Raw genomic sequence first — 17,587 nt, 5'->3', positions numbered from 1 at the left:
AAAGGGGTCTAGCAGAACGTCGGTTCAGCTGAAGCCCAGCACTGTGATGTGCGAGTGTCAGCACTGAGGTCACAGGACCTGGGGTGTGAATATTCCATACTACCCTTCCAACAGGGCCGACAGTTTAACGTGTGGACTGAGGCCCACGGCGCCTGCACAGGAGAGGGCCGCCCACCCATCCTGCCACAGGGACAAAAGCTGTGCCTGGCGAGCTCTCCTCTAGGGCAGTGCAGTGCCCACACCTCCCTCAGGAGTAAACAAACCCGACCAGAGGCGGCAGCAGCGTCCTCTTGCGCTCGTGCTTGTGAGGGAATAACCACGGCTGACGTCTACCCCGAGCTGGCAGAACTCACGCCAGGAATTTCACATACATTAATCACTTCCAACCCTTTAACAACCTCTGGGTTAAGAATAATCCCCATTCTCGTGTGAGAAATCCAAGGACAGGGAAGGTTGAATGACTCACCCAAGGACATACAGCTAATATTGTAAAGGGTAGTGCTATAATTTTAAAACATGTCTATTTCCTACAAAGCATAGGTTCTTTTCTACTAAAACACATTCTTTGATTTTTAAAATTTAACTACACTTAAATGAAGAACATGCTTTTCACTGATGATTAAATTCCACAAACAATGTTATTTGCATCTATTTTGATCAATACAATTACCAAACACGTTCACCCTCAAGGCCTAGGTAAAATGCAGAAAGAATTCTAAGCAGATAACCGTGGATGCAACACAAAAATACAGTCGGTTCTTTGTGACCTTTACATATATCTTCTCAACACTCAGTTTTCAGGATAAACTACAAGCATTTATGTGTCATGTACAGTATTTCTCAAACCGAATGCCAACAGTTAGCAGCAGCAGGTTTCTGAAAAATTCAAAGTGTAAACATTCTGTAAGCGGTGATGCTCAGCCAAGGCCCGCCCGCTAACCCTCTCATTCAAACCGCAGCACTAATCTTCTGCACCATATTTTTAGAAGCAAATCTAGTCTTCTAGGTATCTTGCCACTACTCGATTCAAAAGACAGATTAGAAGTATCTACTTACACAGTAAGGTTGGGGTGGGGGGACCTAAGTCATATATTACAGTTGACCCTTGAAGAATTCAGAGCTTAGGGGCCCACACACAGTTGAAAATCACACAGCTGTAACTTGTGACTCCCCCAAAACTTAACTACTAATAGCCCACCGCTGACCAGAAGCCTTACCGACAACATAAACCGTCGATTAACACATATTTTGTATGGTATACATATTATATACTCTACTCGTACAATAAAGTGAGCTAGGAAAAGGAAAATGTTATTAAGAAAATCATAAGGAAGAGAAAATACATTCACAGTACTGTACTGTATTTATTGACATGTCAAGTTTACATCATCTGCTTTCAAGATGAATCGCCTGGCTGTCAGTACCTACACCAACACTGTCTTACACGATACAAAACACTGTAGATGTTATACACATTACTAACACTAGACATCAAAAATGAAAAGATAACGTGAAAACGAAATTCCTATTTGTTTACAGGTATAACGATTCATGCACTGATAACAAAGCATCAAGAGTATGACTGTTTACGGTAGCCTAGCCTATACGCTAAGGAATGAATCCTTACAGCATGTTTATGGCATACACCATTACAGTCGTATCCATAATACAGTATTGGTAGCATTGTTACATGTTTTTAAAAATCACTTACCTGTGATGATAAGCCGATAAGCAGTTTCTCCAATTGCCGGAGAGAGGGAGGCATACGGTACGGTAACGTAACTTTGAAAGCAACGTTTCGAGAGTCAGAAAGCTAACACATCGTTAATTTTACAGTCAGCATCACTCACTTTGCACTTACGTAAGCACGGGCTGTCCACTTCAATACAAGTCCTGCACACGACGAATGTCATCTGTCTGCACAATGAACACCTGGGCCACGATGACGATGACACAAATGTCTCACACGGTTCTTAGACTTTCCCAGGAAGACACTCACACACACAAGAGCTAAGCCGCTCACTGCAAAGTGGGAGTGGATCAGCACAAAGGCCTTCGTCCTCGTCCTCGCGCCGATTAGGCCGAGGAGGAGGCGTTGGGGGGGCGGGGAGGTGGAAGGGGAGGCAGGAGGGGCAGGCACGTTTGCTGTGACTTTACGGGAACAGATCATAATTTCTGCCTGACTTTTTTGCTCTTTTATTTCTCCAGAACTGTTTCTATACGGAGCCAATCCTTCTTCCACTGTTTGCTTTGGTCCCAGTGCCCACATCACAGAAGGGTCCGAGGCGTAACCGTCAGGAGTGCCGTCGAGCAATCAGAACCCTCCCGCCAGGTGGCCTGCTTGCCGCCGGGTGCTCCTCTTCTGCATCCTGTCCTCGTCACTGGCTGTGCTTCAGAGGCTCTCATCTCCACCCATTCGTCTTCTGTCAGCTCCTCTCACCTGGTGCCTACTAGCTCTTGCCTTTTTTCTCCAAGATCCGTATTTGAAAGCCTTCACCCCACCTTTTTTTTTTTTTTTTTTTTTACCATATTTACAATCTCTTTCACGATTTCCTTGATTGGCTCCGACGTAAATCCTGTGAAGTGATGGGCAGCATCTGGACACTTTTCCCCAGCAGGACTGTACTGTTTCTGGCGTGGTGGCTTTCACGGCTCTTTCTATAACAGCTACGGCACCATCAATGGTAGGAGACTCTCACAATGTTCTCTCTGCTGGGTTCTCTGACACCACGTTGACAAGCCTTGCCACGGAGCACCATGTGTAATGAGCCTGAAAGGTCCCTATGGCCCCCTGATCTAGAGGCTGAATTAGAGATGTGTTTTATGAGCCAGCAGACCACTTCTACACCTTTGGTGTTGAACTCATGGGTTTCTGGGTGGCTACGTGCATTGCCAATATCAAAAGAGCTGTAAAGGCCATCCCTTGCCAACAAGGTGCTTCCTGAGGTCAAGGACAAGGCACTGATGGAACCAATCCAGAAAAAGGGCTCTCACTGCCCAGGTCTTCTTGTTGTCCAACCAAAGACAGACAGCTGGTGTTTACCTTTCCCCTAGAGGCTGGGGTGAGCAGCTCTCTAGATGAGGGCAGTCCTGCCCATACACCCAGCGGCACTCCCGCCGCTCCTGCTTAAATACTGGTGCTCACTTCTCCTCCTCACTAAAAAATGTCCTCTGTGGCAGACTTCCCCCGGAACGGGGCGCTTTCGCCTGCGTTAAAAACCTGTCCAGGCAGATGTCCCTCCTCCTCGACGGCCTCCTAGCAGCGTCGGGAGCTCGTGTGCCGCCTGTCGGTGGGCAGGTGCTGCTTCTGCCGCCACCTTGACCACTTTAACGCCACACTTCTTCCTAAAATTATCACAACATCCTTTGCTGGCATTAAATGCTTCAGCTTTTGATCCTTCACCTTCCTTTTGCGCTAAGTTGTCATATAAGATACGAAGTAGCAGTATAACACACTATTTTGAACAAACTGGAAGTAAATTTTAGGGCTCTCTTGACAATTTTTAGGCTCTCCTGAAAACTCTTGACAATTTTTTTTTTTTTTTTTTTTTTTTTGCGGTACGCGGGCCTCTCACTGTTGTGGCCTCTCCCGTTGCGGAGCACAGGCTCCGGACACGCCGGCGCAGCGGCCATGGCTCACGGGCCCGGCCGCCCCACGGCATGTGGGATCCTCCCGGACCGGGGTACGAACCCGCGTCCCCTGCATCGGCAGGCGGACTCTCAACCACTGCACCACCAGGGAAGCCCCCTGACAATTTTTAAAGCAACATGGTTATTAGATGGTTTATTCTTTTTTTACGACCAGTAAAAGTAAATTTGAAAGTATGTAAGGGAAATGCAAACCTTTAACAAAACATATGGATATACTTTCTGACTTTGAAAATTTTTTAGAAAAAGTAAATTAACTGAAAACATATCTGGCTTTTGTATAAATAAAATATGTAAACTTAAAATATTATGTTATGAAAATAATACATCACAGTTTCTTACTAATTTTCAATGACATCAATGTCATTGGAAATTAAACATTTAGAGAATTAATAAAACATGCATAGAAGAACAAAAAGTCATATAGAAAGACTACTTTTTCTCAAATCATATTAGAGTCTATAGATATGCCTTTCTTACAGCAATCCTGCACGCATTTTCAATATGAAATAAAAAGGTGTGTCACAAAAAGTACAAGGTTTTTGTGCCTGCTGGTGTAGCTGCTGCCACAGCTTCACAAATTTCCTTTTCTTATTTTTTACAACAGTCCTCACGGTGGATTCATTAGTCTTGAAGCGGCAGTAACCAGAGCTGCAGGTACACATCAAACAGCCCAACATTTTCTCGTAACGTCACGCCTTTCCTCTGCTTCTTGGGGGCACGTCCAGCATCACTTGCAGTGCTTTGTGTTGGTCCCCGTGTTCGCTAAGGTTCACAGGGTTGCACCAGACACAAGGGAAAATACACGAACCACGAGCCATCACTTTTTACTGGACCCGCGGTTTCCTGGAGGGGACGTGTGCTCAGGCGGAGGTGATGAGGGTCTCGCTTGTCTCAAGGGTCCACACCACACTGAACTCAGCGCAGGAGTAACAAGAGGCGGCTAAGAGATCGTTAAACAGGACAGCGTGTGCTACAGGCACCTGCACGTTTGTTTACATTTCTCCTAACTGTGGAGGGCGCCACACACCTTCTACAAGTGTTTCTGTAAGTTCTGATAAACTTTAACTTCTTATAATAGATCTGTGTATGCTTCTGACAGTAAATGATAAAACAGACTAGCATCTATCAATACGTATATTTTATGCACTCATGACATACCTTTTTCTTAATTTTTTCAGTATTTCTAGGTTACGTGGTTTATCTGCAAGTTTTTTCTCATTGTTATAAATCTCCAAAAAAGTTTGGCAATATATTTCTTGAAAAAAATCTGCATAAGTGGACCCGCACAGTTCAAACCTGCATTGTTCAAGGGTCAACTGTACTTTGATTTTACCCTATTATCACTTCTTCTTCAGAAAAACAATGTAATAAACCCTGCCCATTAAGCAAGACAGAATCCAACGAACCAACACACAAGAGCGCAAGTGAGGCTCTCAGGAATGGAGTCCAGAACAGCTCAGAGCCAACAGCCCTAGCAAATCTCATCCCAGACAATGGATGACACCAAGAGCTCACCGAGACGTCAACCCTCACAACACTCCTGAGAGCAAATACGGTCACTTCTCCATAGTCACCACAAGGAGAGATGAACAAGCCACGCTCTCCCCCAGGTAAAGTGCTGCTGGGTGGAGGCACGGCGGAAAGAGCGTGCGTGGCATCAGCGCGCCGGGACCCGTGTCACTCTGCTTGCTCAGCTCCCTACTGCACAAAGAAGTCACTCAACTTCTCTGAGCTCCACCAGGCCAGTTCACTTGCCAGATGGGGCGAAACCCACACTTTAGAAAACTGTTCTGAGATGATATGAGATATAAGAACCCATGAAGAATGGATCTGCTTTAATGACTAGATGACGTATGGAATAATTCTATTAACTGATCATATGTAAACGATCAGTCAACGAAGCACTTCAAACCAATTCTCCGTAAGTAAATTAAACATTCTGAGGTGATATTTAATTTTATAATTTGCATAGCAAAATACCAAACAATTTTGACATATGGCTTAAAAATTCTTATTAAGAAGGCCTGACTGAGAGAACACTTGTAAAGATTTAAGGCATTATAACATAAAAATTGTGAGATTTTTCCAAAATCTTTCAACTCAATGAGATCATCAGCCTGCACAACTAGAGAGCTGGAGCGTGATTAACTTTTTTTTTTTTTTTTTTTTTTTTTTTTTGTGATTAACTTTTAAATCATTTTTAAGCTTAAGGATTCATTAGGAAATCTGGGGCTTGTTATCACTGAGCAAGTAATGTCTTAATCTCCATGAAATAAAGTTAACTGAAAATCGCTGCTAAGCACATGTTCTCATTTTGGCTGAAGAGCTCGCAGACATACACTAGCCTGCAGGAAGCAGGACCTGCAGGAAGCCCAAGCCTGGCAGGTGCAGAACCGGGTCGGCTGTGAACGTCCACGCCCTTCGCGGTGACCCAGCCTGGGAGACACGGCTCCCAAGACCTGGCTCACGCCCTGCATCTGAGGAAGCCCTCCAGCATCAAGCACATCTCAGCTCTTCTCTGAACACTCTGCCAGCCGTCTGCCAACTTATGACTCCGTCAGAGCCCTTGTCTTTCTTGTTTTCAATCACAAATTCAACAAACATCTACTGAGCACTAGCTAGCTGGGTGGGAGGAACAAGGATTCAGGATCCCATCTTAGACCGTGAGGGCCTCAGTCAAGTGGGAGACACAGACACAGAAACTGCTAACACAGTAACACATAACACAATACAACAGCTACTATAATTGATTACGAAGGACCGTAGATCCCAAAGGAGGGAGAACTTTTTTTTTCCCCAAAAATATGTTAGACTAGGTGTCAGAATACCTGATATCTGCCCCACTCATACAAAAAGTTTTGAAAGCACGACATCCTAGGCAACAGTAACCTGGGACAGAGGAGAGCTCACAGCCTGTGTCAGACTTGAGTTAAAACTCTGTCTCAGTCTGTGATACTTGACCTCAGAGGCCAATGGCACAGATTAAACGACCAAACTAAGCTGGGTTAAAGACAAAAATTCTGCACACAAAACCTGGAACAGAGTAAGGGAACAAGTGACGTTAGCGTTCCTCCACTGTTCCACAATATGAAAGAAAAGTATTCAAAATGAGAGGTTTTGCTTTCCTAGAAGAAAATGAAATTACTCCCCTAGAAGAAAAGGCAACCGTTATTCTGTATCTGACAGCCTGCCAGCACCTCCCAAAGACGTGAGCTGGAGCCTCTGCCAGGCTTTCGTTTTTAATACCTGCATTGATATAACACCGATTTAATGTAATATCATGGATACCATATTGTGAAGTTAAAATTATTAATATATATATTAATAACACTAAAACTTTTAACACTGGGTGTCAAAGATTAACATACGACAGAATGTGTCACTGACCTCTAAATGCTGTCCCAATTATTGTTACAATGTAATTCTCTTTTATCTAATAGCAGTGTCATTGAAGCACACTTAACCTTTGATGAAGAAATCTGGATTGCAATGGTGTTTATATTAGTGTATTTAACTTGGCTTACAATTTATGATGTTTACATAAATAGACTGTTATATACGACATTTTTAGAATCATAGCTTTTTTGTCAACTAAAGTTTAGAGACAGACATTTGGGGGAAAGAAGAGCTCTTTCCTTAAAAAACAAATCAATATTTGAAAGGCTCCTGGAGCAATAATTATTTGTTAGTCTTAGAATTATTATTTGATAATATACATCCCCCAAATTTGACCTACTACATTTGTTTTGAACAGTCATTACAGAACAAGATAATCAACACTAATTGTTTAATGATCACCTTTTTCTGTAATCCCCCCGCCTCCCCCTGCCATATGTACACATACAGAGAGAATTATATATACCATTTTCTGGGGAAAGTTTGTCATAAGCATCTTCATAAATATAGTTTCTTCTTATTGTGACATTAATTCCATCCAGAAATGGACCATCTCCTTGAACTTCTTGCTTATCTGCATAAATCAACCTTTGAAAGATCTAACAGAGGGGAAATTATAAGGTTACTTGAAAACAACAGACTTTTCGTTATAAACATAAGCAACCAAAAGGAAAAACCGCAAAATAAACCTTCACTTTATCTTCTGTATCTCCATAAACTCTGAAACACATTTTAAAGGCCAAGGTATCAGATACTGATTTTATAAATAGTAAACGTGCACTATTTATATATTTGTAATATTGTTCCTTTTCCCACTTTACAACAAATTTTAAAAATCCCATGCTATGTCATATTTTCAATATTTCCTTTTGGAAACCTTTTATAAAACTCCAGATGGTGGAGGGAAGAAGAGTAGCTTTGGAAAGCTGTACGTTAATATTAGTAGGAATATCTCTATAGTGATAAAATTCAAGTAATTTTTTTTATGCTAAAAATCCAGTAGAGGGCACTCAGGAATTACGCAACACCATGTGTATATGTGAGTGTGTATGTGTTTTAATGAAGAAATGTCAACAGCTTTAAATGTTTATCCTGTGAAAAGAGTGGGCAGACCTAAAAAACACCCTCTTGAAGCCAGAAGTGTAGTAGTTTTTAGAAATTGCTAAATAAGTCGGTGAATACAAACAAAACATTTTTTCAAGAGGTATTTGATTGGATTATGCTTTTATAAATCATGGTCAACTATTAACAATCTAATGAGAAAAACAAATTATTTAATGAGATAGGAGGATAGGCACTAGGCAACTTCATAGAGATTTTTTCCATTGGTGTTACTTTTTTTTTTTTTTTTTTTTTTTGCGGTACGCGGGCCTCTCACTGTTGTGCCCTCTCCTGTTGCGGAGCACAGGCTCCGGATGCGCAGGCTCAGCGGCCATGGCTCACGGGCCCAGCTGCTCCGCGGCATGTGGGATCTTCCCGGACCGGGGCCCGAACCCGTGTCCCCTGCATCGGCAGGCGGAGTCTCAACCGCTGCGCCACCAGGGAAGCCTGGTGTTACTTTTTAACTCTGAGATGATATAAATAACCACAAAACACATGGAAAGAAACCAAATTCCATACCTTTACTCGCTCCTCAAACGGAACCACAAAGGGCAACTCTGTTAGGATGGCGAGCTGTCTTTCCTCAGACACAGACAGTGGCGGGGACTCCAGACCTACTGCAACACAGTTTAAAACCTTCGTTACTGTGTGTACCCTCCTTTCCAGACTCACAGGGCTACATTCTGTATGGTTCAATTTAAAGACATTCTGGAAAAAGCTGAACTATATACAGGGACAAAAAACCCAACCTGTGGTTGCCAGGGTAAGGAGCTGGCTACCAAGGCATGAGGTGTTTTCTGGAACGATGAAACTCCTCTACCTGGCCGATCATAGTCAAAAATCACAGACCAGTAGACTAAAGAGCGAACTTCACAGTATGTGAACTACACCTCAGTAAACTCGAGTTAAAAGAGCGAGGAGGTCCCAGGGAGCTCACCGTCCAGGGTGGACCGCAGGGGGCCAATCCTCCCCATTCGCCTGAACCTCCAAGCACTTCTGGACGCCGGGACGTAGAGCTGGGTGACCTGTGGGGACCAGACACCCTGCTTAGTCAGCCCTTCCCTGTGTGCCAGCACACACGCCTACCCTGCCTCATTCGAGCTGCACCAGTGTTTCACATTTATTTAGTTGCGTCCCTCTCTCCCACCTCCTGTCCTTTTCAGGAGACCTCTTCATAACCTCTCTCCTATGCTGGTGCTCTAGTTAACGATGTATAATATCTGGACTTAGTAAATCATCAAAATATGACTGCTTTATGAAGAAAACAAATTAATTTCTCACTATTACCAAATATTCACTCTCACAATTCTTTTAAAAGTTGTCTGAATGAGCATGCAAATGAGGCTGGTACGGTGTGTACTGTCTCTGAATCCTTTTCACCTGTCAGGTCCCTTCAGCCCTCATTTCTGCCCTTGTGACTTTGATGAGGAAGCAGAAGCATTTGTCCTGGAATCTTCCCCATTGTGTGGATTTTGCTAATTGCAGCACCATGGTGTTAACATGTACTTCTAGCCCCTCCATCTCCTACAAATTTGTCGTTACATCTGGAAGTTTCACCAGGCTTGGTCTCCGGGAGAAACACTTCGGAGGCGGACAGTGTTCTCTTCTCGAGAGGCACGCGTGCTCAGCGCCGCTGGTCGCAGGTCAGCGATGAGAGCAGGAACTGGTGGGAAAATAGCAGCCAACCGTCAACAGGCACCAGACACACTGCTTGGCTCAGCTGACAGTCTCCCTGGCACACAGCAGCAGCACAGACCCTCATCTCCCAGGCCTCCGGCCCACGTCTCCACTGTACTTCAGCGGGGGGCCGACACCAAACTTCATCAGAGCAGGCAGGCTAGACACCGTCTTCACGTGCTGTCAGTTGGAACACTTCCACGTCGAGAAGGCTCTCACAGCATCGACTCCATGGTTAGCCCACGAACAGTTCACAAAGGAAAGGCGGGCTAAAGGTGTGATGACTTCCTTCTTCCTACCAGTATTTAAAACGAGGGTGGTTCCTTTGCAGCCCACAAAGATGGCTAACGAAGTTCTTCTTTTTAGCATCCTTATGAACTCACAGATTCAAACACACTTGACGGTTAGTCCTCTGCACCTACGCTGCTGGCGCTCGCCTCCACCTCTGGCTGCTAAAGCCCTCTGAGGCGGCCCCCGGCCCTCATACAATCTCCCGTGGCCCCCGCTCTCAGGTGAAAGAACACGCTGCCGTCTCGCGCACTTCCTCCCTGGACCTGCCACGAACCACTGTGCCGAGGACCCTTTCTTTTCGGTGGGAAATGTTCAGAAACCCCAACATGGGCCCCAGAGGCTTGCACTGCTACAGGACCTGCCACAGCATCTCAGCCTGGCCAGTGGGCAGAGCTCAAGCCACATGCTTAACTCAAAGAGACAATACTCCATGCGGACAAAGCAATGCTTCTAAAACAGCCCTGTTTTCTTTAACATCTCTGTGATCTTGTTTGCTCCGTACCCACCACCCTGTGCCCCCAGCCTCAAGTTTCCGAGGTGAATCCAGTCATGTGTTTCTCTGACAAACAACAATGAAAACACCTCATGTCCTTTGTTAATGTTATCTTAATTTATTTTGAAATAGATTATACTATTTAATCTACTTTAGATCTAGATCTTAGTAATAGTCACATTTCTCTCTGTCCCTTTAGAAAACCAGAAATAAGTTCCATCTCTTAAGTACTAAATATATACTGAAAATAACAATAAAAGCAAAAATTTTTTTTCAACCCCCCAAAACCCCATTATGCTTCAATATACTTTGTGGTTAAGAGCAAATTAGGATTAACAACAAATGCAGGATGCATGTGGGAGCCAACGATATTGCTCTACGTTCTACTAGGTGACCTAAGAGTTAGTAACACAAAAGTTTACTGTTAATGTTTAGTTACATAATAAGTTAAACAACTTTAAAGGATTTATTCTTCTCCCCCAAAAGATAAAAGCTGAAAAAATAAATTTAATGAAAAATGTTCAGAAGACTTAAAAGTGACACCTTATCTGCTTTAATATCTTCTTGCTCTGACAGCCAGTGATTGGGAGGACAAAACTTTCTCCTCGCGTCTCTGGACTTCAACATTTTCACTAGGTTGGTGATAACCTGAGAGGGAGAACAGGAACACGTCACACGCAGGCTCGGGAACTACGGCAACACCTCCGGTCAGGAGTGAGAGGCCACGGCACCGCTTCACCTCCGTGCCCGAGGACGCGGGCTTCCGTGGTGAAGAGCTGGCTAGACCGCCACCAGGTCCGTCTGCAGAAAAGCACCTCGTTCTGTGATTACAGGAGTTAGCTTTAGGTACAAAGCGGTTAATATCTACTGGCAAAGAGAGAAAAATTATTAACACAAATGTGTGCAAGGGCTGATTTCTTAAAAACTATAAGGGAGGCAGTAATTAAGTTTTAAAACACAAATGGGGAAGCCTATTAGCCCATTTGAGCTATAATAAAAGACATCTCCAAGTACAGCAATTTCCCTAAGGTAAAACTCATTTCTTATTTTTCTGAAAAACACTCTATTCAAGGCTGCTGGCAGCGGGGGAGGGGTGGGGGGCGAGAAGCAGTGTCCTAGACACACCTGTCAACCTTCCAAAAGGAAAGATCATTTCAGTATTTCCCTTACGCAAGCCTCTGGAATTAGGTCTGCGTCCCGGTGCAATTCCACACAAACTCAGCGTAACGTCCTTCAGAAAGCCTCCCCACACGCTCTGGCTACCCACCCACCCCCCCGCATTATCATAGCCTAGTCCTTCACTGCCGTTTTCCCGGTGAGCATCAGCCCCTCTCTGGCTGTGCGGTAAGCCCCCCATGAACAGAACCCAAGTACCTACCTAGAAACCTACTAGGTACCTGATGATGGCCAATCGTATAATAAATTCTGTGATGTACGATTAAAGAGATCTTAATGGTATTGTCTATTTAAAAAAAGACATGAGGGGCTTCCCTGGTGGCGCAGTGGTTGAGAGTCCGCCTGCCGATGCAGGGGACACGGGTTCGTGCCCCGGTCCGGGAAGATCCCACATGCCGCGGAGCGGCTGGGCCCGTGAGCCATGGCCGCTGAGCCTGCGCATCCGGAGCCTGTGCTCCGCAACGGGAGAGGCCACAACAGTGAGAGGCTCGTGTACAGCAAAAAAAAAAAAAAAAAAAAAAAAAAAAAGACATGAGGTTATACATTAAATAGAAATGTGTTTTGTAATAAACAAAGATAAACCAACACAAAGTTGTAAAACCAAAGTATTAAACCTTTACAACCAGGAGTTGATCAGACAACTACTATGAAGTTAATGACTATGACGGTATTTTCTGAAAAAGTCAGCCAGGCTTTCTGTACACATTGCCTCTAATTCAGTAAAATATAATTTGAATAAAGAACTAGGAAATGTCACTGTGTGTCCAACGAAAGTGGGTAAGAAAGGGTCCTTGGTTGATATCTCAGGCCACTACGACACCAACACTGGTTGGATGATCTGCCCAGTGACAGAGAAAAAGTAATGCTTGAGCGGTTTGGCCATCCAGACAAAACCACATTAGCAAAAATCTCTCAAGATCTAGAACACAGCTTGTACACTGGTGGATATATCTTGCCAATTCAGCTGTGATGTCTACCTTGTGGTATTTTAAAGCCTACTGTAATACTACGGTACTGTCCTTTTCGAATCAGCAGAAACTAGCATAGGTAAGCAATCAGTTGCTCAGGGGTCAGCTGACACACATGCAATGTTTCACGATGACTGATTTTAAGTGCAGCTGTGGTAGACTGAGAAAGGCCTAGTCTTTGGTTCTATCTGGTTAACTGCTGGTCACAAACAGAGTAAGGCCGTTGACCTACGGCACCAACTCTGGGAAGTCTCTCGGTACTGCTCTTCAGAAGAAAAGACGAGATCCCAGTAAGTTCATTCCATGTGCTCTCTGGGTCTGAGACAAATTCAGTCGGGTCCACACAGATCGCACCAACAGATGCTCATTCAACAGTGGAGAGTGAAGTACAGTCTTGTGGCAGGACACACATTATGTCTTATCTCTCCTTTTACCTAACCAATTACATCGGTATTTTGAGTAAATTTGGATTTAACAGACATTGTGCTGAAATTTACCCACAACACACCACAACTGTTGACAAAAGACGTGCTTTCTGACAAACACTTATGTGTGTTTGTTTAATTGCACCCATTAACTTATGGCTCTCACACATCCCCCAGACTCTTGACACCATCCCCACGGCACACGCTCAAGTTCACAGCTGCCTAACCCTCAGGAGCAGGCTGTCATCCACCTCCCGGTATTCACCGCGATCCGATCTATGCTGATATGGACATTCTTTTCTATAGGTCACAAACATTATCAAACTATCTAAGAGGTAATTAATGCCATAATTTACATTCCTCTTTTAAATTACTGTGAAATGAAACATTATAAAGTTTCAATATATGCAGTCTCTAGGACTGCCAGAGAAAATACAGGACACCTAGACAAAGCTGAATTCCAGATAAACGTCACATGAATTTTTTAGTATAAATATGACCCAAATATTGCCTTATTCGAAGTGTATGCCTCAAATATTGTTTTTAAAAAGCATAAATGTATCCAAAATATTTCACAGGACATACTTGTATCTGAACTGCACTTGCTGTTTATCTGAAATCCAAATCTAACTGGGTGACACGTATTTTTACGTGTTAATTCTGGCAATATGAGCCCTGGACCAATTCCCCAAATAGTTTAGAAATGTCAGATCCCCTAAGAGCACTCTTCTCCTTTAAACTAGTTTTCTTCTAAGTTTTAGAGAAAAACACAAATTTTAAGTAACCATGAAAATTTTAACTGGATCCATTCTGTGATTTCAGAACACCTTTAAACACATTCCCTTTCTCTGCATTCATTTTCAGTATCACAAACTGCTAGAAATACTTAGTACTGAAAAAGCAAAGTTTACATAGGTAACCGTTAAAAAACCACGTAAACTGAAGAGTGTCACAGGTAAAGAAAACTGAAGTAACGATTTTACACTGGATCCATACAGACGCCCAGTGTCGAGATCAAAAGACAGCTTCTCTTTCAGTTAATTTTACCAAATCTCCTCGCACAGACATGCCTACTACAGAAGACAGGACCAGCACCGAGAGACCAGCAGGATTAACTTCAGTCCTGGGGTGCAAGTCTGCAAACTGAGACCAGAGGTTACTAAGGTCTGCCCAAAGGGAATCCACCACACAGTCAGGCCTGTGGGTCAACACAGCTGCATTTCAGAACCCCCTGCTGACAAACACCCCAACGGCCACCACCAACAGCAACTGGAACTCAGTTCACCTGAGGTGAGCCCGTCAGTAATTGTTAACTGATCCCTAGGAGGTCGTGAAACACAGCGAGACTTGAGAACCAGTGTGTTAAGAAATATGAAATAAAACAGCAAACAAGCAGACACTGGGATAACTACATGTCCCTCACTCAGTACACAGTTTTGGCAGACTTTAACAGTTATAAACATAGTAGCGTTATATTTTACGTGATACGTTTAACTCTTGTCTCCCATGTCATCTTCTTCCGCGCTGGATCTAAACTTTAATACTCAAAAACTAACAAAATTACTGAAGCAAATACTCAGAAATGCACAAAACTGTTATGCGTGTTTGATTATTCGCCACTGAAATAAAAAACTGGTGATATCAGGGAATTCCCTGGTAGTCCAGGGACTGGGACTCTGCGCTTTCACTGCTGAGGGCCAGGGTTCAATCCCTGGTCGGGGAACTAAGATCCCACAAGCCGCGCAGACAAAAGAAAAACAACAAAAAACAGAACAGGTGACACCTACAAGGTTTCCCTTATTAACCCCAATGTTAAAAGGACCAAGCAGATGACTGATTAGAAACACACAGATGACTCATAAAAATCCCACCTGACAACGGTCCAAGTTAAAGACTTTAAATGTTCAACTGTGCTATTTCTGAATGGAGACCACTGATATTTAGCTTTATTACTGCAACAAAAAAATACACAGAGTCCAAATTTTGAAAGGCAGCTGTAATAATCTCTTTTTGTCTTAAATCTGGTTATGTAAGTTCGAACATCTTAGGTAATTATTTTAAAACTTCGAAACAAAGCACAGGACACAGCACATAATTTATGGGTACCTAAGTGTGGTAAATGTGTGATGTGATAAATATACAATAAAGAATTTTTTCGATTTTGATTTCATAATGAAGAATATGTAAAAATGAAATACAGGGCTTCCCTGGTTAAGAATCCTCCCGCCAATGCAAAGGACACGGGTTCGAGCCCTGGTCCGGGAAGATCCCATATGCCACGGAGTGACTAAGCCCGCACACCACAACTACTGAAGCCCGCAGGCCTAGAGCCCGTGCTCCGCAACAAGAGAAGCCACCGCAAATGAGAAGCCTGCGCACCACAACGAAGAGCGGCCCCCGCTCACTGCAACTAGAGAAAGCCCACGCGCAGCAACAAAGACCCAACGCAGCCAAAAATAAATAAATAAATAAATGTTTTAAAAAAATGAAATACGGGCTTCCCTGGTGGCGCAGTGGTTGAGAGTCCGCCTGCCGATGCAGGGGACACGGGTTCGTGCCCCGGTCCGGGAAGATCCCACATGCCGTGGAGCGGCTGGGCCCGTGAGCCATGGCCGCTGAGCCTGCGCGTCCGGAGCCTGTGCTCCGCAACGGGAGAGGCCGCAGCAGTGAGAGGCCCGCGTACCGCAAAAAAAAAAAAAAAAAAAAAAAAAAGAAATACAAGAAAAACCAGTAAAGTACCAGCTCTTAAGATTATCACCTCATAAAAGGCCAGAATGACGATTTTCCTAGTGTAATCCAAAGTTTAGAATGACTTTAGCAGTTCTTTTTTCCATCCTGCGTACTCTTAGCTTTGTTCTAGCTCAACATCATCAGTTGAAAGTTTCTCCTTTTCATTATATAGTGATACTCAAAGAACAGGGACTCTGTCCGACTTCATTTATGATTCCCCAGCACAGGGTGCAGCCAATGTTCTCAGATAAACACAGTGGGTGTTTAAATACTGACAGTAACGACACCCTAGCCTATAAAAGTCATTAAGTGTAAGGATTCCTGCTGTCAACATGACGACTTGTTAAAGTTGGTTTATTTTAAAAGTCAAAGTATTCTGCAGCATGTTTAAAACACTACAAAATTATTTCTCGAAGTCAAACACAGAGAAGGACACGGGGCAGCTCTGCCACCTGCAAGGGAGCCTGGGTTCGCCTCACCGGCCAACACCGACGGTTAACAGCGGCACGTTTCCGTTACAACGAGGCACTGCTGGGGCTTTCACGGTTTACTTTTTTAAAGAGTCTTTTCAAAACTGAAAAATGCAAACCAACCACCAGGAAAGCGAAACTCCCTCGTACTGCAGCCCTGCCTGTCTGTCTGTCTGTCCGGCGCACGCAGGTAAGGCAGGTGCGAGGCCTCCCTCCCGGCCCCTCCTTTCAGGCGGCTCCAGTTCACCTTGGCAGCTGCACATAGAAGGCAAATCCAACAGGAGCTCCCATCGCCTCACAGGGCTAAAGCGATTACAGCTGTAAATTACACTTCGAGAGGAGTTTATAAATTTGATAAATGCATAAACTGTTTTAGCAGTGTCAATGCAGGGCTTGGAAACTGACCTCAATTCTTACAGTGACAAAGAAAGATGACTCCATCCACTTAAAAGTCTGTGTTCTGTGACCAGCCCCCAGGGCCTCTCTGAGAAATCAGTCTGAGAGGGGCCATCAGGAGGCTGAAAACTGAAAATGGTTTTGGTGGTTGAAGGAGTCGGCTCTCATCGTGTGCAACGCTGTCAGAATCAACAGAAGGCAGGAAGTCACTGGCAAAATGCTACTACTTTCTTTGGTTGATTCTACCTTGAGTCCTTCAGCTAAAATCTGACGCTGAAATATACATAAAATGCTAAACGTTTATTTTCGTACTTTTCAGAGGGACAGTGGAGAGGAACAGCTGAGTTCACATGCTGCCTCCATCATCTACCAGCTATGTGACCCATCTGCAAAATGGGGATAATCATAGTATCCTCCTCACAGAATTACTGCTTTACATGAACTAATATATGTAAAGCCCTTAGAATATTGTCTGAAACATAGCAACCACTGAAGGTTAAATTCTTATTATTTCATATTAAGGATAATTTTTTCTTAAAAGAAAAACTAACAGCAACTGAATCCTTTCAAAGACTTGCCTTGATTTTGTTTTGTTTTGTTTTCTGGGCTCAGCTCAATAGCAGGCAGTACAAAAAAGAAAAATCTTTTTCAAAGAGCAGGAATCTCATTCAGAAACTTGTCTTCAAACAAGTCTGTTCTAAACTCAGAAGATCTTTATAACAACTCAATTTCAAACCTAAAACAATACTGTTCCAAAAAAGGTGAATTTTTACCTTAATTCTTTAAAAAAACCAACCACAAAAAGCCCTCAAT

General features: G+C 43.6%; 1 protein-coding gene across 1 annotated transcript in view; it reads right to left on the bottom strand.

Moving 5' to 3' along the window:
• Positions 1–17,587, bottom strand: part of UBE3C (ubiquitin protein ligase E3C) — a 119,042-nt gene that overhangs the window by 40,113 nt on the left and 61,342 nt on the right. The window contains exons 14-17 of the mRNA XM_065883992.1: positions 11,153–11,257; positions 9,086–9,173; positions 8,668–8,765; positions 7,514–7,646 (exon numbers count right to left, since the gene is read on the bottom strand). Coding sequence (XP_065740064.1) covers positions 7,514–7,646; positions 8,668–8,765; positions 9,086–9,173; positions 11,153–11,257 — 424 coding nt within the window. The remainder of the gene's footprint in view (positions 1–7,513; positions 7,647–8,667; positions 8,766–9,085; positions 9,174–11,152; positions 11,258–17,587) is intronic.

This window comes from Phocoena phocoena, chromosome 9 (genome assembly GCF_963924675.1).
Source record: "Phocoena phocoena chromosome 9, mPhoPho1.1, whole genome shotgun sequence".
NCBI classification, from domain to species: domain Eukaryota; kingdom Metazoa; phylum Chordata; class Mammalia; order Artiodactyla; family Phocoenidae; genus Phocoena; species Phocoena phocoena.
This window is presented reverse-complemented; position numbering and strand designations above follow the sequence as displayed.